The sequence below is a fragment of the Morone saxatilis genome, unplaced genomic scaffold (assembly GCF_004916995.1).
Source record: "Morone saxatilis isolate NCDOM2014 unplaced genomic scaffold, NCSU_SB_2.0 Contig22, whole genome shotgun sequence".
In the NCBI taxonomy this organism is placed as follows: Eukaryota; Metazoa; Chordata; class Actinopteri; family Moronidae; genus Morone; species Morone saxatilis.
Window position 1 is genome coordinate 9,966,679 of NW_023339785.1, and position 24,663 is coordinate 9,991,341.

Below are 24,663 nucleotides of genomic sequence, written 5' to 3' on the forward strand. Positions count from 1 at the left end.
CGTAAAGTAGGTGCGGTAGATGTTTCATGTGCTGTTCCACAACAAAGGGAGGAATGTGGACACTTAAAAACACAAAAAGAGTTACTTTAATTTACACATATACAGTTCGTATACATAGTGCACACTTTTACTGGCATTCGTTGTATTCTGAATATCAAAGCTTTTGAACATTTGTACTTTGCATCACATCAGTGCCTGCTGTTTTAACAGCGTGGAGTGCTGTAAACTGTATGTCTGAGCTCACACCTAATACATGCCTAATACTCCGCTTTTAAACTGTATTAACTTGGCATGGGTTCGCGAGTGATGTGAAACTGTGAACTTGATTCACTGGAATGTAGTAGTCAGCAGCAGAGATCAAAGTATGGAAGTGAAAGCCCTACAGATACTGTCATCCTCTACAAATGTTTAGTGAACCATAACATGTATCTCATTACTTTTACACTCTCCTTTACCCTGGCAACCACTTCCAGTCCTCAAATACAGAGCGTTTTGCAGTTTGGGTAGCAGTAGTGTAATTATTTCACCAATATTTACTATAGTTATTTAATTAAGTTAAATTATTTAAACATTATTTACCAAAAATTTACAGCTAGCTAGCTACAGGTTTAAGTGAGGGGGAAACACCAGTAACAGTGTGAGGTTCTCTCAGAGTCCTTGCGTTGACCTGTACCTGTAAATCTTCAATAAATTGATATCCTTATATATTTCAAAAAAGCATAACAACCAAAACCAATATTCGGAACATTAATATGATGCTTATTCTTTAAATTGATTTTTAACACATTTTGACAGGCGTTTATTCACATGAATTGTGCTAGTGAAAGTGTTAGTGGACCATGGCTGTCCCAATGACAATGATTAATTGATTCCGATTTGTCAAACTGAGCACATGGTTGATTGACAGCTGAAACACACATTTTAGTGATCGCTCCCAGAATTTATGAAAGGTAGTTTTTGGGAGTCAGATAAAGATGTGCATAAAAATATACAGTACTGGAGCTGCAGTTCAAAAAGCTTTTGAACTGCAGCAGATGAACAGATGAATAAAGGCCATAACTATTGTTTAAATGTTGGGGCAACTGAAATGCATACAGACCCTGATTGAATTCTGAGGAGAAAAGATACAAACTTCCTATTGAAATGAGCACAATACTGAAAAAGTATCCAAGTTTGGTGACATTTTATGTTGATACATAATGTACGTACCTGTTTTGAACTAAACTAAACCTGTGTTGAAGTTGCTTGTTTCTTGTACAGTCAGCCAATTCAGAAAAGTAAATTGATCACAACATTGTATTCTCAACAAAACATGGTGGCAGGGTAGTATAATAGCCTCAGTTTCCACTCATACTGTATCAACAGTGTAATACATACCTTGTGTTTGCATTTTCCAGTTTACAGTATACATTCACCAGTTATTGATCATACTTTTTCACACATTCAGCTTGTGATCCGTTTTTATTTTTGACGAGATATTAAACAGGAATTATGAGGTTTAAACCTGAACAACTTAATTTAGCTGTGGCCGCTTTGTTGGTGGATTTCTGTACCTTGGCAAGTGTGCTGATATGCAGCGCCTTCATCTTCGCCCAAGGCGGTAAATGAATGTGTAGTGTTGCTAGCATACTCCCAGTAATCTCTCCTAGACTGCTGTGTGTGTCTGGTAGGCCTGTGGTGAGGAGTCTGGCCCAGCATCGTCACCCAGTCTCCCACATTGCCACACATATGGTGCTGCCTTTGTGTCAATTGTGCTCTATGGGGTTTCTAATAATTAACAAGATGACAGACAAATGCAATGACAAGCACAAGGTGGATTTGATTTTCTATCACCTAGTCTTCTGTGTTTCTCAGACGTATTCAACTGTAGCATTTTGAAACATTTTAGAACAATTTCACCTCTTTCAAAACATTAAATCCACTCCCTACAAAGTCCTCCACTTTGGAAATATCAAATCCAATGAATTGTCTTAGTTCTGTTTTTTATATGTTGTCATGGATTTCTGCATTCTTCCTGTAACTAACTGACAAGCACTAAAAGCACAGCTTCACTAAAACATATGATATTACAAATGGGCCTAAATACACCAACAAAAAACTCTGCCAAGGACACTTTTCCTTCATTACTATACAATGCCCAACCATACCCAACTCAAATAGAAAGACACTGTGAAAGAGTTGATGTACAAGGGCGAAAACATACCCACAGAAGAACAGCCTAAATAATCGGATTTGCCACACTATTAGCAATAATTGTTGCAATGGATGAATGGTTTGCTGCTGTGTAGATGCCGTTCCTTTCAAAACCAATAAAACATTGTCAAGGAGAACTTTGTTACTAATCCAGCTGCTAATGCCCCTTGGAGTTCAAGAGAATAAGTGTACATACAATGTGTTATGCTTTCTCTCATAGACTGAAAAACAATATGTTGTCCACTTGGATTTTTATTTTTATACTTAAATTTACTTCAATCTGAATAAGATAATTTGTTAAATTGTGAGACTGACTACATAAAAAGCAAATGATTATAAAGTCTGTTCAGGTTTTTTTAGGAACAGCTACACATGCATTTCAGTCAGCAGTTAAACTATATCTAAGACCTGCATTTTTTTTAACAAAAATAATAAAAAAGCCTTTCAGTTTCAGAACTTTATTATTTTTCTTTTGCCACTTCTTTATGAAAAAGTCATCAGGTACATTAAAACAGCAACCGCAGGAGTTTCTTTATGAAAGGCCATGAGTGAATAATTAGCGATATTAGCTATGTGTTGAATACAGTATATCCATTGCTCTGAACAAAAAAAGGGACAAAAAAAGAAAAGCATGTGCACAGTCATCATTTAACTCGAATATAAATTCACCCTTACAAATCCAATTACACAAATATGTTTTTTTATTTTTATATATCATCAACAATCCTTTCTGCTTCTGCCGATATGATCAAAAGCCTTCATTATCATGGCACCATTGCTTGCCGGAGACCCTAATTGGAGCTTCAGCTAAAGCAAGCAACATTTGATATAATGGCTCCCTCCCAAACACGAATGCCAGGCCTGCATTATGGCTTACTTTTTATATTGCTGAATTCCCTGAGGGAAGGACAGAGATGTCATCATTAGTGGGCAGTAGACTCTGGCCGTGGTGCCTGCAATAGCTGCTGAGGTCTATAGAGTGGTCAGCCAGGCCCTTGGCCCAGTAGCGTCTACTCTCTGTTTTCCCTGTCGAGGTTCCCATCTGGCCACGTGACCCTGCGCCAGTATGCTCCCGCTAAATAAATTTGGGGAGCTAATGAGGAAGGAAGCTTTGTGAAGACCTGGAAAAGGGCACCTCTTCCTCTTCTTCTCCTCTGAGAAAAAGAGGGAAAAGTCGCTGTGGTCAATTTTATTAACTTGGCTGACCTTCACACAAACAATTAACATTTACAGAAAACACAGCCCCTCGCATTATCTTCCTCATCTCTATCTTAATCTTCAACCTCACCACCGGCAGCATCGTGTCTTTTCTCTGCTCCTGCAAGGGGAATTTAACAGAATAGTAGCAAATTAATGGCAAATCCGTTGCATGTATTCTTAAGACAATTGAAAGGTGATGTGGATTATGCAGTAGAAGGTCAGTTATCTGAAGGTCCTTCTGTAATTGGCTAAGGGCCACTAGTGTCACAGTAAAAAGCCAACTGAGCAGTGATTATCTGACCTTATCAACTTACCTACCAGACCACCAGCAAATCTATGTATTCTGACTGAAATCTAAGTCTAGGTCTAATAAAGATATATTAATGACATAAAAACTTTACTTTATTTGACAGTGTCAGAACCTAAAAGAAGTTTTCCATTTAAACTGTAAGCCATACGTGTGAGTACTTGTCGTTCCGTGTCTTTATAAATGCATCCGAGGAACTGTATGTATGTCTATAAAAAAATATTAAAAGTTTCAAACTGTTAGCTAACCAGGTAAGTTGAATAGGAACACACTCAGCAGCTTTGCTTGTATGGACTCCTTTCTTCTCCTGTTGTGTGTGGAACCCTGTCATCCTTGTCTGTTATGTGATTTTTATCCTGACATGGACAGAAAATGAGATTTGCATTAACAGTAGGTCTCTTTCTCTCTCTCCCTCTCTGTATTTGTGTGTTTGTGTGTGCTCCCCCATTTGTAGAACCTGATAAAGAACCTGCCAGAGCAGAAAGAGCTGAGTGCGCTAGCGGAACTAAAGGGTGAATATGAAGAGCTAGTGGAGTCGGAGCAGTTTGGCATTGTGGTGAGTATAATTTCCTGGTGACTACTGGATCGGCCCAAGAGAACACACAGTATGCACAATCATACTCCCAGTCTGCTAGAGTCAAACACTTGCAAGCATGCACAGTTGAGAAATTCCGTTTTTTATTCATTACCTACTCTTCCTGCCTCTCTATACCACACACATACACTGCACTTTTACACTTACACACTCCAGCATTGTTTCAGGGGACTGCTGGATTTGGTGCAGTTTAGCAAGAGGCCAGGAAATCAAGAAATGTATAATTTAGAGGGAGTTGCAGTCATGGTTAATTAAAACATCTAACAATATAAAGGGCATTTTTAATACAAATTTGTTTTTTGTTTTTTTAACACTCTTGGCTCTAGTAAAGAACAGTTCAATCATTTTGAATAAGTATTCTGCATCAAGAATTCAGTGAATGCCATATTTTTGACATCAGCTGTCAATGTTGTCTCATGATAAAATCATGTCCTAAGGCTACGAATCCTGTTTGTACTGAAGTGCATGCCGCTGTAGTCAGCAGGCTTGGTGATGTATCCCAATCCTCAGATCGATTTACAATGATTAGCCAAAGTTCTATCTTTTCCAGCAATAGAGTAAAGTAGTGCTGGGTAACATATTGTAAACTTGGATTATAGCCTTCAGAAAGTCTTCAAAACAACAAGATATTCACCAGGCAAACATATAATGATATGCAAGTAATTAGCTATTATTAAGTAGGTACAGTAGGTACATTTAAGGCCCGATCTGCAAGTTGACCATATCTATTGACATAAATATGGTTTTAAGTTAATGATGTAAAAAAAAACTTGTATATTCTTGTCCCTCGTCAACCTGTCTTTATCCAGCAATCCTGTGTGTCAAACATGACTCTGATCTTGAGGTGCGTAAACTAATGCACAGGAAACTTGACATAGTACCTTTTCACACTGCCTTGTGTTCTTCCCAGAATTACCTCTAGTATGGTGGGTGACTGAAAAAGGCAAAGTTGTACTGTAAATCAGTTGTAGAAGATGGGAAGTACATCATCAAGCTGTTCTGACCTTTCCACTTAGTTACAGCTGTAATTACTTTTTAATTAACTGCTCTTGCCATCAATTTAACAAGTGAATAGCCGGCAGTTTAGGCAACTGTAAAAGGAAGTGTTATCTTAAAACTTAACTTTACAACAAGATCATAGAGGTACATTACACAGTTTTACAAAAGAAATGTTCAATTAGACCCAAGGGTTGCAGATGTGCTCCATCTCCTTAGCTATTCTCTTTATTCATCTCACTCTTTTTTTTCTTGCTTATGTCTTTTAGGAGATGTAATGAAGCATGGGGGTGGCAGTTTCCTTCATGATCTCACCAATTTTGTGATCATATACCTCCCCACTGATGAAGTAGCTCCTCAATGCAGAGCTATTTAGTTCCCCTGGGAAATAAGCCATGTTCAAGCTTTTCTCTGCTAGAGCTGTCACCAACATGCTTGCTTTCATTGTGATTTCTCCTTATTGTATACGAATCAATTCAAGTGAAGGAGATGGAAGGAGTGTGTGTGTGTGTGTACAAAGAATTGAGGTGGGTGGGAATATTGGTGTGGGGTAGGGGGGTTATTTGACAGACAACTTGCCCATACACATGAATAAATTTGAGCAGTAATGAAACATTATGGGCTGGATCTGAGGGTTGCCTTCAAGCACCGGATTATGCAGCAATCTGTAGAATTTGTCTGTGGTTGCTGCTTTGCCACATATCTTACAGCCAAAACCCTATTTGTTTTAATTCCCTCCCATTTCCACAGATATTTTTCTTCTCTCATTTTCATCTGGCTTTAGTGATTTCACTCACAAGCCCACAAGTATTGATTGAGGCTGTTATATTATTTATGACAAATCTGTTTAATGGGGGATTTCTTTGTCCATATGAAAGTCTGGAGGGAGGCAGGAAAGAGGTTAGTCCCATTTGCTAAAGAGGGTAGTTGATTTTCAGTTCATCAAAAGTAGTCGCAGCAGTAATTACACGGGAGAATCAACATGACAATGGTGGCAGGTTTGTGTAACTTAATAGGATTTATTCTCTGTCTTTGTTTTATCACATTATGAAAAGCTATTGTAAGAACTCACTTAATAAAATAAAATAATATTCAAATAAATTTGAGATTCTGAGTAGCAGTTTTATAGGTAAGAAATAGTCAGAGTTACGAAGCTTTACCTGCCTTTATGCAGATACAGTGTTTATAGATAGATGTGTATTTTTAACAAGTGCACTGGCCTATCAAATCTGTGCATACTGTAAGTGTGGTGACATATTTCACTTATTTCACTGAAGTTAAAGTGTCAGTTTTGAATGGGACTATTTTGTGCCTCTCAAAAGGAGTGTGCAGGTTTGTGTAAACATTAACAAAAGAAAATGATAAATTGAAATTTTATTGCTGGCTATCAGTTGGTATGTGTTTCTCACTCCCACTCACAGAGCTTCTGCGTTTAAAAAAAAAAAAAAAAGACTACCCATGGTTTAAGGTCATCGTGTCATTATAGAATTTTCAGGGAGATCTGACAAAATTAAGTGCACAAAGAAAGTGCACACAGGTGGAAGGCAGAATTTGGGACTCCAAACTACTTACATTGTCTTTGTCTACATTGATTTCTTTTTTTTTTATTTATACCCTCAGATGAGTTCAGTGAAACTCCTACGGCCACGTCTCAATGGCATTCTGTTCAAGCTGACGTTTGAGGAGCAGGTGAATAACATCCGACCAGACATCATGAATGTGACATTTGCCTGTGAGGAGGTGAAGAAGAGCGAAGGCTTTTGCAAACTCCTGGAGTTGGTGTTGCTGGTCGGCAATTACATGAATGCAGGCTCAAGGAATGCCCAGACGTTTGGTTTCAACATCAGCTTCCTCTGCAAGGTACAACACAATCACAACACAAAACACAGATAAACACCATGTTGTGTAAATGCTTGAAACATGAACTTCCATTAACGAAAAAGGTGATCCTGAAATTGCTGATTTGAGGCGAGTCTTACTATAGATGAACTGTTTACCATTGTGGAACCACACAGGTGAGATTTCCTGCCTCACTGTGATGGTAGAATACATTGTCATGATCATACATCATCAAACATTGATGATCTTTGTAACTCAAACTAAATATTTGTTTTAAACAATTTAGTTAACGGAACAATTTATGCATTGCAATTATTATTTAGCCATTGAGATGTAATTATATCATGCTTTAAAACAAGCATTTCCTGCTTTCATCAAGTGTTGCTCTGAAGTAATAAAGACATGCTCATACGATTCTTCTGCTGTATTCTCGAGAAATGGTGGTTGAACAGATGTAAACATATGGTAAGTCATAGATTGAGGCCTCTCACAGGAGTGCCTCAAAGGACTTTAGAGGGACTAGGTCTTCTAAGATCTGCAGAACCTAATCAACAATCAAATGAAACATGAGACAGTGGAACTTGAGCCAGGACAAGGCAGCATCTTTGTCCACTGCCAGGAAAAATCATAGCATGCAAAGATGTGAAAGAGAGGACTGGCAGCTATGCACACACATCTATACCAAGCACAACCAAGCTGTTGAAAGCAGACGTGTTCGGCTACACACAAACACACACAAAGTTACATCAGGCAGGCAGTGAGACAAGAGGCTTTCCTACATTGTGTTCTGAGAGGAAGACTGGTGAGAGAGGAAAGGTAAGAGAAGATACTGTCAGCCCCACTGTAGACAAAGCTAGGGTTAGTCATATCACAATGAAAACAGGGTTTTAAGCTTGGATTCCAACATGGTACTTAAACCACAAGAGCAAGGTGGGTATAACACCAGCGTGCTGAAGTAGAAAAGTTGTTCTTATTTAATATTTATATACATAAATCAGTGTAATGTGTTCTTTTTTGTTGAAGTAAAAAGTCTAACAGTGGCTTTACTATAAATGGTGTCACTGATGTATTGTGATATTTGGTATCAGGATTGGCCATATTGACCAGAGGATGATTTTCTCCAATGTTGCATACATATTTAATATATTTTGAAATATTTCTAAGCAACACCATTTCTGAAATGACAGTGTATTAAGATCTTATGTAACATTTGATTGCAATTTTTTTTTATTCCCCAGGACATTAGATTTCTTTCCACTGCAAGTTATGGGAGGAAAAAAACACTTTAACTTACCTAAACACTTAAACATAGCTGCATGCACAACACTTTTTTTATGCTAACTGCTTACAGGATAAAGATCCAGGAAAACAGGTTTCTCTACTAAATCAACAGAATGTGAACAAATTATTATACTTAGCCAAAAATCCCCTTTGTTGTCTCGTCCCTTTAAAGTAGCTTTGGCACTGTGTTGTCAGGTAGCATATGTAACAGTATTTAATGTCTTATCTAGTGTATAAAAAAAAGAGTGCTTTGAAATAAACATCCAAAATAAGTTACAAAATACATCTTTTTGGCAGTTTGTGTGAAATTTAAGAAACACTTTCTCTTTGGTTTCACTATTCTCCAGCTTTCTGCTCTTCTGTAGCAGTGCTACAACTCTTCAGTAGATAAAAACAGATCTATCCTAAACGATCATGTCAAATGTCAATGTCATGTCATGTGAAAACACTCAACATGGGATATTTCCATATGGGACACCAAGTGTCAGTGCCAAAAGCCACTGCCTTACACACATATTTGAAACCAGCAATCTTGCAGGTGTGAGTTTCGTATTCGTGCAAGCTGACTGAATCAGTGTGGAGTGTCAGTGTAGAGCCTGGTAATGCCTCAGGGGGCTGATTGGGCCATTATAGATGGACAAGAAAAAAAGTCTGCTTTCTCACTTTAGTCAATCAAGTAAATGGCCCCCTGGGTGGCAGGTCTAGGGTACCTAATGGGCTCATCAGGGAGGAGTAGGTTGATGATGGGAATGAGCAGCAAGGGGACGGGTATATTCCTGACCCACCTTCAGCCCTCCACTACAGCCCCTTGTCCTGCCAAGGACACACAGATCTCCTGGGAGCCAGTCTGGTCACATATATTCAGCAGGCTGAACATCCACTCTTTACAAGGACAGTGGTAAATGATGTCTTTCGTGTCACTATAGTTCACATGTGAGCAAATGACATGATAGGAAAGTTTTCAGCTCTAATACCTGTATTGTGAGAAATGTTTGAAATGCATAAAATATGCACGATAATTAAGAACGTAGAAGAGACTGTTTCCATAATGAAACATATTGGGTAAATGGATAAAAACATCTGCTGTATTCAAAAACAAAGAAATATTATTTCTCTTGGGTCTTATCCCTGTCTTACTGGGGGAAAAAAACACTTTCACAGGCTCTGCTTAATAATTAAAGACCACATGGCAATGATTTGTGTCCAATTTAGGTTGAACAGAACAGGCTATCTATTAGGTACTTGACTTGGTAACAGGAGTCACTGAGCCAGCATCACTGTAACCATGTGTCCTGCTTTCAAAATATAACATTTTCCTCGGTTGAAACGACTGTTCCAATTTCCAGTGTTATTATTCATGTCCATACTGTTAGTGTGAGGCTATATTCCCATTACCACCTCTTCTATTATTAGTTAATTATTATGTTATTTATTTATTTTCAAATTTAAGTGGAAGCCTGCTTGCTTGTTATATACCTTGCCACTGTAAACGCTAAATGTATTGGAATGTACGGTACTAAGTAGTGAGGGATTTGAAATAACTCTACCTCAAGGCAATTTCTGTTATGAAAGATTGAATGCTATCAGTGCTCAGAATTAGCTTTCAGCAACACGGTAATGAAGCAGCATTTTTCCATCTACTTCAAATGAACAGATTTGTTTGAAGGAGTCACATTCATACACACTCCATCCAGTTGCACCATTAAAGCATAATGTGATAAGACATATTGTAAGCAGCTAGTGTAAAAATGGCAGCTCTAAAAAGGCATTTTATGTAGGTGTAGTGTTCAAGGAAAGATTTGTGGTAAAACTCCAGGTAGCTTAAGCTCTTCAAGGAATGCATTCTAAAGCTTAAGAGCTCTGACGGTAAAAGCCTTTTTCACTCTGGGCTTTTAGCACAAACTTTGAAATAACCAGGACAAGGGATGTACTATGATTAAAAATGACCCCAGACTTAGACATAGACCAGCTCACTACAACGTTTGCACAGATACTCCACAGTCCATGGCACAGTTCTCAGGATACCTTAAAGCTGCATTGACTGAATTTCCTGATTTAAATTAGTGTGAAAATAACATCAGCGCCTTGGGCTTCATGTAGGATCCCCCTGCCCTTACAGAGGCCCTCAGCAGAATGTGTTCCCACAACCAACAACAGTTCTTTTTACCTCAACATACTCCATTTCAAGTCAATTTGCCACTTTCATATAAACTCTCCTTCTAAGTGATCTAATGCCTCAAATGTCTGTTACAAATATGTATTTTAAATACACCATAACATGGCAATTTAATGTTTTATAATAATTTAGTTTGCTACTCATTTGCCGACAGTCAGACTAATGTCATTCCCATTATATCTACTGTAACATAAGACAATGGCCCAGTTGTTTTATGTGTTTAAAACCATATTAAAAACTTAAACCCCCTTATGTTCAGCCCGTAAAACTTATTTAATGTCTCTCAATGACTCTTTTAATGTAAAATATCCACATTTTAAAAAAGGAGCAGACCAGTTTAAAAGGTTTTTTTCATCTCCTCTATCCCAAAGATATTCTTTTCTGCTGGAAGATGATGTTCACTGCAGTTTACAGTAAACTACTGTAGGTCCTCCTACGGTGAGGACGGATCAGGGAATGCTTCCAGTAATACAAAAATGCAAAGGTAAAAAGGACGAGTTGTTCATCATGAAGCACCTGAGTTCTGCAGAAGAACAAAAACAAACAAAGGCTGAAACATGATTATTTTTAAAGCTCAATTTTCACCAGGTTGTTTTTTTTTTAAACTGAAATGGTCCCAGCCTTTCTTTAAAATTCACTTGGAAAATGATAAGCCCAAATTATACTATACAAATTGTTTCATTAGAGTTCTACATATAATATTAAAAGTACAGGTTTGGGAAGAGCAGTCAGAGTAGTCTGTTTACGAATTAGTGAGTATGTGTGCTCTGTGGACAGTGGTCCGGTCTTATTATGTCAATGATATTCACCTCACAATGTTAATATGCTTCCAATTTCATCAGATCATTTTAAATGGCTGCCTTATTATGCTTTTTCCACTTACACCCACTGCACTCAATAAAGCCCCACAGTGTGCCCATTCTCCACCCTTGTATGGGCACTAGATTAGTTCAAGTTAAATATGCCACTCTAAATCATTAACACATTGTATCAGAGAGGCTACTACAATCTAGAGATATACAGTGCACCACTGTACCACATTATTTAGAATTACTGTTGTAATGTACTCTGTTAACATTCACAAATCCCTAAATGATTTTTTTTTACCTCTCCCAGTTTACCCTCTCTTTATTACATATTACTAATATTAGTTAGCAGATGAAATCAGCATACCACAGATGCACTTTTTTGTGTTGTAATGACAGTTTGGGGTATAACAATAAACAAATTAAAATTTAAAATCCATGAAATTAAATTGTGATTACCCAACGTGAGCAAATGATTGATCCTCATCTAATGAAACTATGTGTGTGTGCACGTGTAAGGAGCATGTACACACATGTGTTTGCATGTGCACATGTGTGGGCATGTCCAACTGCAGGCTGTTTACAGCGCGGATATTATCAGTATGAGCACACAGAGGTGGGTTGTGCTAATTAGTTTTCCCAGCATGCCATTCGAACAGCATGGCAATCACGGTAGGGAATGAATATGGAACAAGTTCCGTATGCACTGATGTGGAGACTCCAGTGTCTGTGTATGAACATAGACGCACACACATACACATATGCTTGGCAAACAGTACAGTAGTTGCATTCAAACTTTTCTGCCTCACTGTTTTATTCTCATGGGTGTGATATCATTTTATGTGTGTAATATCTACTGCAGGTGTGTGTGTGTGTGTTTCTTTCTTTTTTAACCATCTGGAAGTGCATGATGCATTTTTCTTTTATCTTCTCCTCATGTACTGTGCCTCAGTCCAGTCCCTCATTTGATGGAGCTTTACTGAACAGTTAACTAGTACCTATTACACACAGTTCCTTATTATCTTGATGTCCATGTACCGTACCCTGAAGAGGGCATAAATATTTATACTCACATCTTAAATGTGTTTGCAACCCTGGTTCTTGCCACCGATAGATTTAGTTGCACACTGAGTAAGTAAGTTTATGTGGTTATGTTGTGTAGTATATTTGACAAGTAAATGATGAAAAATCTGAATGAATACATTATTAGCATTTTGTAATATTCTTTTTTGTTAATTTTTTTTTAGCTCCGAGACACAAAATCCATTGGTCAGAATACAACACTTCTTCATTTCCTGGCCGAAAGGTGTGAAGAGAATCATGAAGCAATTTTAAGGTTTCCAGATGAACTGGAGCATGTGGAGAGTGCCAGCAAAGGTATGTCTTTTTTATGTCTTGAGATCATTGGAAATATCATACTATGCACATGAACATTATTAAAGTGCCAACATCATCTCATAATGAATACAGTCTAGAAAAGGTCTTTACTGCAGGCTATCCAACTACCAAAATATATCCCTAAATGAATTGTAATTTTCAGCCTGCACTAAATCATTCATTTATTTTCACTACACGAGCACAGGCCATTGACAAATGTCCTCCACACCACATCTTCACCCTTTACTTATCTATTTCATCCCTTGATGGCAGCTAGCAGTCTCTCTTTGTGACAGGAATAGAGTTGTTTGTCTGACCACACTGTCATTCAGCCTGTCAATAAACTAATTCCACTCTAATTCTATTCTCAAGAATTTGGTGGAATCCCTGCAGGCTTATTTACTTTGTTAGTCTTGTAATTGGTTATTTAATCTAATTCAACTAATTATGCACTTGAGTTACGCTGCCAGCCATTGTGTAAGTGGACTGCGCAGTCTTCATCTGCTGTATATATTTAGATGTCTATATGCACAAATTTTGAATTATATCAACTTTGTCATTTCATGGAAATGAAGGAAATGCCAGTTAATTGACTGAAACCAGTAAATAAATGTCTTCTGGACAAAACCCTCAGGAACTATGTAATGAGTTTACTCTGGGCACACAAACACCATGCTCCTCTTGTTTCATTGATCACATACAATTAAACCCGTTTTTTTAATTGGATACTGTAGTTAAGGAAACTTCTTGTTTACATTTTGAGACATTAAAAGTGCTGACATGCCTACAGGACTGCTGAGTTTAATTAGAAGAAGGGTTACCGTTTTTAAATAGGCCAGTGATATTAATTATGAAAAATCTGCATCATTTCAAATCTTCTTCTCCTTAGAGAACATTAAGAAACTCTTCTTTTTTGACACACTCATGGTTTATTCCACAATCTTTAATGTGTCTTTAGCATGTTGAAACTAGGTAGATAAGAAAAGCTGAAATCTCTGCTGACGAGCCTCTAAAAACAAATCTATTTTATTAGATTTACTTTTGAGACAAAGGTACATAGTCATCAGAGGCAGTGTGCAGGCCGGCTCCATTTCTTTGAGAAGCTTGTAGAACAGTGGAGCACCGCTGAATTATTTACAACTATCTCCAGATCTTTTACAAGTTTTTGGCCTCCTTTCAGGTAAACTGGCTGAAGAAAATTAAACAAAGCTGACTTTTCACCTGAATAGGCCGTACACTCTAAAATGAAGTTAAAATAGCCTCTTCTGATATATTTTTATTTAATTTTTTTACATTTATTTGCCTCTTAACTCCTCTTTGTTTTTACTTTAATTCCTAATGAAACTGTTTTCCTCCAACTTTATTCATATAACTAGCCACCATTTTGAAAAATCCCTTATTGTTTATTTGGGAACATATTAGCTGTTACCATGGTAACACCCACTCTTCCTGGGCTTCATAATAACAATATACACTATCATCAGTGTTTACACTTGGACTACATAAAGAAAATATTATTTTTAGTTTATTTGGTTTAATAACATATCACATACAGTAGATCAGTTGACAGTAAAAGTTTCATCTTCTCACTGGTGAATAAATCGAACATAAACACCATGGTGTTGTGCTTGTGGAGTAATACATTTCAAACCTGTGTAGAGCCTGTTGGGCAAGCTTGTGATTTCTGATTGTTGATTGTCTGGGGCTTTTGAGGGAGGGGTTGACTTAAAGGAACACTGACAACGATGTGGGAGATTCAAATGCAATCAAATGGCCATCTACAATGGTTGGAAGTTGTACAATTAACGTAACTCATTGATAAGTGCAATCAGGCCGGGATAATTTCCCTAGGAAATCATAATTTCCCCTGCCTTGATTGGCTGCTTTAGACTTTCACTCCTCCAGTGCACAATTTCTCAAAGGCATTGGATTGCCACATTGCTGTTGTTTGGTTTTTATTTTCCCACTTTCACCATATTTCAAAATGGTGCATATTTTTCTCTTAAAGTAATTCAAAATGTCAGTGAATTTTACAGCAGGCATATAAATATTTTGAAAGAAATGTGATTGATTGATTGATTGATTGATTGATTGATTGATTGATTGATTGATTATTCTATTTTTCAGCCAGTGACCTACAACAGCTTTTATCGATAATGGCTACAGGTAGCAACAAATGCCTAATTTAGACTGAATTAGATATTACCACCTTTCTGTATCTGCTCGTATTAAATGTATAATTTATCACTTTCTGCAGTGGTATAACAATAGTTCATGAGACCATGATGTCTTTCACATTGTACAACGTGGAGTGCTGTAGGTCATTGCAATCAAGAGACATTCTGTCATTACCACTTATTTTCTTAACTATTACCCTGCTGTCTTACTCTCTTACCTTGCTACATATAAATAATATTCAGGTATTGGGGACATTCAATTGTCTTCCTTTGTATATCTTATTACATTAGAAATCAGTATGCCTATAGACTGGAGGCTGAGAATAGAGAGAATGGAAGCTAGAAGTTAACTTTAACTAAGACAAGTCCAGCACATAGAGTTGTTCCCTCAGGAGATTCTTCCTCTCTCCTAGGATTCAGACATTATCAAAGCCTACCTGTATCAAGGTCAGTTTTGATTAAAATTCACATGATTATGAAAGGAGGAAGGGGCAGCAAGCTGCAGATGTTCCAGATAGGGCCTGGACCAAGGAAAGGGCAATGCTTTTAACAATGCACTGTGGACACTGTGGGCTTTACTGAACAGAACAATTCTAATATTAGTAAAGTAAGTATGTTTTGATATTTTTTTTTTTTTTTTTTTATACAAATAATTTTTATGTAAGAACATGTTCAAAGTTTGTCTAAAAATATATATTTTATATTTCAGCAATTAAACAGGTTATTAAATTTGCTGTTTTGAGCCTATGTTTTTTTTAATCAAAGTGTTACATAGGATAAAGACTGCAAAATTGTATGAACCCTAACATTACTTCATTTAGGCGCTAATTAAAGTAATGTCTGATCGGTGTTATTTGCTTTTTTAAAAGTTCAAATGCTTTTTTAAAAGTTCAAAGAATTTTTTAAATGTTTTTTTTACACAAGAGCCTTTCAGCATCCACATTTTCTTACCATACAGAGTTAGAAACAGCTTGAAAGCCACTTTAAAAACCATCCTGCCAGCATTAGTATAATCATGATATCACAAAATGAAAATGACTATTTGTTATTGTTTTTGTTTGTTATTTCACTAAGATAATTTGCATTTAATCAACTAGTCCTTTGTTGCACTGCTAGTGGAGGTGTTTTAAGTCTTCTGCAAAAGTTAGAGCAAAAAAATCTATTGTACTGTAGTACTCCTGTATTGTAAGTCACCAAGGACAATGTCTGCCCAATGATTGTAAATAATGAGGTCCTGCTGAATATAACATAGACCAGCACTTTCACTTTCTTTGATCCGGTCTTCTTGAAAGTAACAATGACTTCCTACCTCAATTACTTCCATCAAGGAGGTTATTATTTCTGTCTTGTTTGTTGGTTTCATGTTTTATTAGGTAGCAGCATATCTGTTTTTATTATTTTTTTGGGAATTTGGTGAACATTTTGGGAAGAAGCCTTTATTTGTTGGTGCCTATATAATAGCACCACTATTGTTGCCAGTGGCAAATCACTTTATTTTCTGGATGACTCCTGTACTGCAGATTCTTTGATTATGGTTTCAACACAAATATATTACTATGTAATCATCTTTATGTACTCTTCTTGTATTTGCATGCACATTTCAGAACCACAACCAATTTTAAAAGCTCTAATATACAGTATGTCCATTATTAAAACAGCCTACTTGGTTGGTCTGTCTTACTCTTAGGCCAGTGAACGTAGAAAGAAAATGTTGCTCTATATTTTCTTTCAAAAGAATTGTTTGAAGAATGCTGGTACAATCATTACAATCTGCAGAACAGAGAAGGACAAGATCTTGACAGCATTTTTCAGCCACATCTATAGTAGCACTTTTCTTCTGACAGTGAAGTGCTGCTAAAGAGACACTACTGCTCATTCAGAGTGATAGAGATGGTGAAAAGATATATCACTGCTTCTTATTGAATTATATGTGTCCAATTTTTAATCTTGATACTGAGTACTGTATCAAGTTTAGTCTTGACACCAGTGCAACCAATTTTTACATTAAAAAAAACACAACATATTTTAATGAAAAATAAAATATACAGTCAAATGCTGATATTATAAAATATAGCGCCAAATTAAATAGGTTCTTTATAACAGTTATAAAATGTCAGCTCAAAGTTTGAAACACTATATTTCTGAATGTGTGTAGTAATCTTCTGGATGATAGTGAACAACTAGGCCCTTGAATAGGAGCAACATGTTTAACTTTGTTTATGATAGCCCTAACACATAACTTTTATTGCTGTGCACAATTCATCACGTATGATACAGATTGACCTTTTTCGAAGACGTCAGGATTGTTCATCACCAAATTTAACCTGTTGCATTCCAGACCAATTCTGCTTTTATTATTGGCTTTGTAGCCAAACTACTACCATATTTCACTGTGAGCTCCATCTCTGTCTGAGCAAAAGATTGGTAGTCTCTCCTACCACCATGTCATCTTGGATCTCTACTGATAAATCACTCTGAGTGATGAAGGATTTGAAGGAGGCCTGGATAATTCAAAGGGACTCAGACCTCCTCATTGAAAATGCTCTTTTATCCTCATGTCCTTCCCCCCAAAATGACTGCTCAAACCTAAGCAGCCCACCATCACCACTGTCAACTGGACTTGGATATACAGTACCTCATTTGTCTCCAGTGATTATTTTAGTGGAACCAGAAAGCATCAGTTGTATTTCAGTATATAGTGGAGTATTGAATTTTCACAATCCTGGTTAATGTTACCACTGACATACTTTTTAGTGTACCATGTATCAGTGTACCATCGAAATTAATGTATCCTTAAATAGGTTTAGGTTTAACATTGCTGCTGGAATTCTTGTACTATACTGGTGTGAGATATCAGATGGACATCAGCTCATTACTGTGCTTAACTGATACAGTAGACTGTATGTACCATATGCTGGTTGCTTCTCTTTCCCCTTATTTTGCTGCTTCAGTTAACATTCATTTTAATGTGCAGCAGGTTTTTAAAATCATGCATGATCATGAGTTTTTTTCACTAAGCATGCACTTTAATAAATTACTTCTTCAGTTTCAAACTCAAACTAACATAAAGAGTAAAGGTCTTGCACCATTCCCAGATTAATTTTTATTCAACTACCTTTCGATTCCTTTGCCCTGTACTCATTTTGTATGGTTTATTTCATTGGCCTTACTAAAAAATTGAAAGATGACTTCAGGGTTTTATTTCAAAATTATTAGTTTAGTCCTTATTCTTAGGATGACGCACCACTGAATAAGGGTGTAGCCAAGACTGATCATATCTAGTATGTACTGTATACTGTATATGTATTCATCCATAATTGTACTGTTGGAGATTGAGGCCATAATCATTTGAAATGTAGTCATAGAATCCACTATTTTTATACCCCTGACCCTATCTTAATAGCAGCAGCAAAGCCTTGAGAGAAGTGTCATTGACCAATTTGCCTTGTTAAATCCCCCCCCAGAGATGAATATGTGGGGTCTGACAATGGGAACTAAGTCTGTGTGGTGATTCCACTCAATCAGTGGTGCACTGACAATCTGTCTTGACAATCCGGGAAAAGAGGAAATATGACACAAATGTTCTCATAAATCTATTTAGTATAAGGCATAGCCAAGGGCAAAGTACTTTGGAGCCTGTGAGAGAGAAAATGTAGAATGAGGGGAGAAAAAAAAAAGATGAACTCTGAGGATATTAATACCGCTGTGAATATATCTATTATCCACATTCATTTCAAGGCACTGCAGCATAATAAAGCAGTGCCCATTTCCCATTTAAACTCCTAGCAGTACTTGGCTCTGTATTACATAGACAAAATGCCTTTCTGGATGGGGTGTAACACAGAAGGGATCATTTGTCTTTTGGTTTCAATGGAGTTACAGGGAATCATGGGGTTGAGAAGTTATTCCCTCATGCCAGTGGAGGGAGGGTATCTTACTAATGTCAGCTGCAAAAGCTTAAGGAAGAATTGACATAATTCCAAACACTAATGTACTACTGCAATGGATGCACAAATGTTCATTTTTTGCTAAAGAGATGTGTTTGTCTTTGAAAGAAACTCAAGATTTACATGTGAAGTTGAAATTTGATTATTCAATGATCATTCCATCCTTTTACAGCCGACGTGTGTCGAAACACAATTTAAAAATTGATGACAAAAGAAAAAAAAAAGAAGTTTTGGAAAAATTTTGAAAGTGCCTTGCTAGCAGCTGGGTTGTGCTAGGAAAAAAGCCAGCGGCTAGCTAAAGAGGGCTATTAATAGATATTAGAATATTACATGCTGTTTGTGTTAAAGGGAGCTAGACACTGTTAATTTAAAAGAGACCTGCCCTACTTTTAAATGTTTTTTTCTTTTTCTTATTTACTCTTGCTCCTCAAAAACATTATCTATCACTCGTATTATGTGAAATATCTTGATTCCATGGGAAAATTTGTTGTTTATATTAAATTCTTTCAAAATGTGTAAGCACATCATATACACACTTACACTTACTAACACAATGTAGCTCATTTATATTTTATTAGATTAGGCCTAAATAAATGTAGAGGAACAAAGAGCATGATTTTCACTAGTTAGATTATTGACACAGCTTTTGCATATGATGCTAGAAACAAATTAGGAAATATCTTTATAATAGTTATAAATATAAATGATATAAACTTAACATATGATTGTGTTTTTTTTTCTTTTCTTTTCATGGCAACCTTACTATTTATACCTAAAAACAAAAAATTCTAGCAGTTCTTTCGTACAATAAGTTGATCAATATCAATATATTGTTTAAATAATTGTTTTGTTTCTTTGCTTCTTTTTTTTCCTCCTACAACAAGGAAACAACTTGGGTTCCCAGAATGGTTAGCCATTTTGGATACATGATAATTAGGGTGAAGGAACCTTTGTGAATTTTCCCTCTCTATCAAATAATGTAGCCTAATAATTGTTCCTCGTCATCCTGAACATTCAAGAATTCAAGGTTATTTAATTGTCATGTACAAATGAATTGTCATGTACAAATGAATTGAAAAAATATATCTTAAGTATATCTTCTGAGCAATTTGAATTGCTCGCTACAAAGTCTCACACACACATCCCACAGTCACACATCCCATGCTGGTTTGTGATGTTTCCAGTCAGGATGCTTTTTCATTGTTTTGTTTCTATGCTTTTATAACCAGTGTGGAAATGTGAGATGATGTTGATTTCCAGGAACATGAAACTGTGCACCTGCTCCACCTCAGCTTCATATCTGTTGATATTTATGAAATGAAAAAGTATCCTAAAAAGATTATGATTTAAGAATGGCACCAATTATATGAGGCAAACAGTCCTCTGAGAGAGTGAACTGTGATATCCCCCGTGTCCCCTGACCTCCGCCATTGTTACCTTTGGTTTTCCGGTTGTCATCAATTTTGATATCTGGCCACTTCTTTTAAATTTCAGTATAATGGTTTGGCTCTCTGAATTAGCTGCTATCAGTACTGCTGTGATATGCAGCCGTGTGAAAAATGGGTCACAAAGATGACTACCAATAACCCTAACAACAGACCATTTCAACCTTTGGGGGGGGAAAAAACTGTTTCACACTCAGTGAAGTTTCTCTTCTTAGATTTGTAGTCCAACTTTTCCATTCTCCTTTAGACCTAATTGAATGACAATCTGATTTAGGTGCATATTAATATTCTCAATGGGAATTCCATTTGCCATTTAATCGTAGGAGTTAATAGGGTGTGGTATGAGGCTCACAGATATGCAATATTTCAAGTTTATTGCAATTGAAATTGCATGTAGGTAAACCTAAAGACAGTTTTCTCAATTTGGGATATTTTTAATGTTATGCAGTTTACATCTGTTGTTTCCCTTGTAAAGTGGCCACAGCATCGTACCACTGTGATGCTTCCAACAGCAGAGAATCTGGTCATTCCTGTAGGAATTTTGAACAAGACAAAAACCTTCTCCAGAGTGCACATAACTTCAGACATTGGTGGAAATTCACTTACCAGCAGTACATTGAACCAGATTGCACATCCAAGACAACAGTGGAGTGGCTTTGTGTCTGTATGTACTTAAGAGGCCCAGCCAAAGCCTGGGATTGAACCCCTTTGAAAATCTGTGGAGAGACCTGAAGATTGCAGCTCACTGATGCTTTCCATCCAGTCTGACTGAGATTAGGAGGGTCTGCAAGGAAGACGGACAGAAAAAGCCTAAATCCAAGATGACTTGAAACTACAGTCACTAGTTTAAAATCTCCCACTACACCGAAGAAAAAAGAAAGCACCCAGATCCATTGGCTGCAATAAAAAAACAATACCCTGCAGTCTTGATTAATTAGCTCTGTAAACAGTTCCCTAATGCGTCTTGTTCCATACAGCATGATGTTCCTTATTATAAATTATGGTCCAATTTAGAGTAATATAGACGATAAAGCAGGGTATGCTACCTTGTGTCTGACAAGTTACTCTCAGTGAATCTGTCAGTGCACCACACAAAACTTAGATCAAAGTATCAGACTAGGCAGTGCTGGTCAAATACAAAGCAAGATCCTGTTACATTTCTCACCTAAAATTGTTTCAGAAGGAATTTTAGTGTACTGTTTAGCTGTAATAAAAGATAATATGTGGCCAGGCGAGATGCCATTGTTTCCTGCTAAGGATGAGTCAAAACTGCACAGCCAATCAGCGCAGCTCAACTCGCAGTATGTCACCTCAGCTGGCTCCTACAAACTGGCATGGCAACAACCATAACGTCAAACTCGAGGCTTCAAAACAGTACTCAACAAACCAATGGGTGACGTCCCGATAGGTTCACACTTGTTTTAATCTGTTTCACTGGCTTCCTACCTCACTTTGACATATCCTCTGAAGTTTAAGCAACTAGAGGGGATAAAGGGGATATGACGCCACTGACAGGTGACCAAATGAAATGTACTGTAAAATTCTGGATTTCTCTGGGTTTGAACATTGTTGGAAATATTTAGGGTAAGGGGAACATAAGTTTAGTGTTTATTTTAGACATTTTAATGCAGAAATGTCACATATTATACCTTTAAGTTAGAAGCAACACACATTCGCTAAATCAGCCAGATGGTTGCTCAAATGTACAATATCAAGTTTTTAATGTCCTGACTCTACTACTCTAAGTTTCAACTCCAACTTTCAAAAGTAAAAATGTAAAAAAATCTATAAATGTTAAATCAGTGAGAGTAGATACGATTCACACAGACAATACATTTGGGTTTAAATGTTTTATTGATATCAGAAAAGAAAAAGGGTGGCTGGAATATGGTTTATTTAGGATAACAACATTTGAGCACTGCTATTTGGCATGTTGGTTATAGAATCTACTGAAGTGTAGATAGCTGTACCTTTCTTTTATATCCATTTTATCATGTTTGGGGTTTCTTGCTATCCCAATGCTGGTCAAGTCACAAAGGTTTGAAGTTCTGTTAATGATTGTGGGTTTGTTTGTTTGAGTGCCCTGTTTGGGCTAGGTCGGCACCTTTCCATCTATCATTTCATGTGTTTCAGTGTCTAATCATCAAGCAAACTCCTAGGAAGCTTTTCGTGTTTGAGAACTCATCATTTATACATCAAAGGAATTTAGCAAAGGGTACTTGTATTATTGAAGGCACAGTCTTCAGTAATAAAATAATGACAGTCTTTAGTCCTGAGACCCAGATTTCCAGTTGATTTGACTGGACATTTTTGTGCACTGCTGCACATACAGATTTACATGATTAAAGACTTTTTACAACTTAGCAAACCAAAGCAAGGAATAATGTCATTATTTGCAGATCACCCTCACAGCAACACACATAATTTTGTGGAAGTGAAGTATTGAATTCACATCTTTATATTAAACATGTTTTATCTGCCCACCAGTGTAACATCGAGTACACATGACCATTAGTCAACTTAATGCTGTCACCATGCCTAGAAATGGAAACAATTTCCTTACCGGTTGTTTAAGGTATACTCATCCCTGGACCCTAAAAGTGATAGAGCAGGATCAGCGAGGCCAGCAGTTTAAATGGACAGTCTGTCATGAAGAATATAAGGAACAGGAAACAGACCTGTCTAGCTCCACCAGCTCAGGATGAGTGATGAGCTCTAGAGAGTTTTCTTTTTTCCTTTTTTTCCCTTTACTCACTTCATGGTGGATGAGTAGTTTATTGTGAGACCAAAACAACTATTCTCTTTCTCTTTTTTCTTTTTTTCCTCTTTCTGTCCATCTTTCTCTCCCTCTACCTCTTATTTCTTACATCACCACTTTGGCCAGCCACTATGAATGTAGACAGAGATAGACACATGCAGGGAGGCCAGCAGCCCTGCTTAGCATCAGTCTCCAGTCCGTGACAGCAGATTTCAATGAGAGCTGACAATGGGACCAGGAATGAGAATAATGCTGTTTGCCAGCCTAGAAATTCAGCCTGTCACAGTAGACCATTTCCCATGCTGGGAGTGTTCCATGAGCTGAGGTGAACAAGGAAGCTCCATTTCAAATGCAACTCTGTTTTTCTGCACTAACTCATAACTAGAAACAGTGCACCACTGTAGATTAAAGTAATTGCATTTTTTTCTAAATGTATCAATAGCTGAGCAACAAATTGGCCTCTACAAAAGTTCACATGGGTAACCTGAATTCAAACAATTTCATATGTACTCGGATCTTTCAAACACTTCAGACATACAGTGGTTAAACTCAGGACCCAGAAGAAGCAATTCCCAAGAGAGCAAAAGTAGCCAGTGTGCATTTGCAGTAGATGAAATGTCACGTGGTGTACCAGGGGCACATGGGAGAGCAAAATTGGTTACTTTTAAAGTCATTACCAAATACTGGTCCTGTCTCCTTTACAGTGCACATTAGAATGAGACCATTAACACACTTGAAGAATGGCTCAGAGACCACATGTTTTTTCTAGGAAAGTTTTCTAGGACTTAGTTACAAAATTGTAATTTACCTAATCTATAATACATTTACATTACCTTTTTTATAAATTATAAACTGGATTATTTCCCAATTTGTTCATTTAAATCTACAAATTACACACTAATTACAGGTAAAAAAAGTAATAACAATCATTTTAGAATTTAAAGGAACACTCCACTCACTATCTTTTGAGTATTAAATAGTTACCCCCAGTAGGTTTGAATGGTCGCTCTGAAAAGTTTTCTCACTTCTTCATGCAAGACGACAGACAGTCAGCTAACAACTGTTACAATGGTTTGCAGTGGCAACCCAGAGAGACAAAAAAGGAAAAAAAAACACATCAAAACGTTCAAATAAACTACTCATGCAGCATAATCCATTGTGCTGCCTTTGATCCTTATTTGTAGTATAAATTGCTAAATGCACCACTTCCAGCAGAGCTGTGGAGCTGTGAGGAGGCAATATCCTGATACAGAAATAGTCTGGTAACTATGTTGTGGTCAAAATATTTGTTTTTGTTTTTTTTTTGCTTTTTTTATGCTAACCACCTGCCTCATGCGGAATTCATGGGAGACAGGTGGTAGTCAAATACAGTGACAGTTATGTCTATTTCCCCCAAAAATGTTAATAACATTTTTACATTTTAATTAGGCTGCCACTCTGTTACTCATTTATTTTTGAGTTGAGCAATGTTGTCATTCGGAATATTCTATATTCTGCATATACTACAGCACCAACCTTGTAAGGCCTGAGCGATACCTGTTTCTATTGTAACCCTGTGGCTCTATG

General features: G+C 36.9%; 1 protein-coding gene across 7 annotated transcripts in view; it reads left to right on the top strand.

Moving 5' to 3' along the window:
- Nucleotides 1–24,663, top strand: part of diaph2 (diaphanous-related formin 2) — a 354,389-nt gene that overhangs the window by 211,780 nt on the left and 117,946 nt on the right. For all 7 annotated transcript variants that reach the window (XM_035669470.1, XM_035669472.1, XM_035669476.1 and 4 more), the window contains 3 exons: nt 4,155–4,256; nt 6,912–7,151; nt 12,641–12,770. In XM_035669470.1, the coding sequence (XP_035525363.1) occupies nt 4,155–4,256; nt 6,912–7,151; nt 12,641–12,770 (472 nt within the window). The remainder of the gene's footprint in view (nt 1–4,154; nt 4,257–6,911; nt 7,152–12,640; nt 12,771–24,663) is intronic.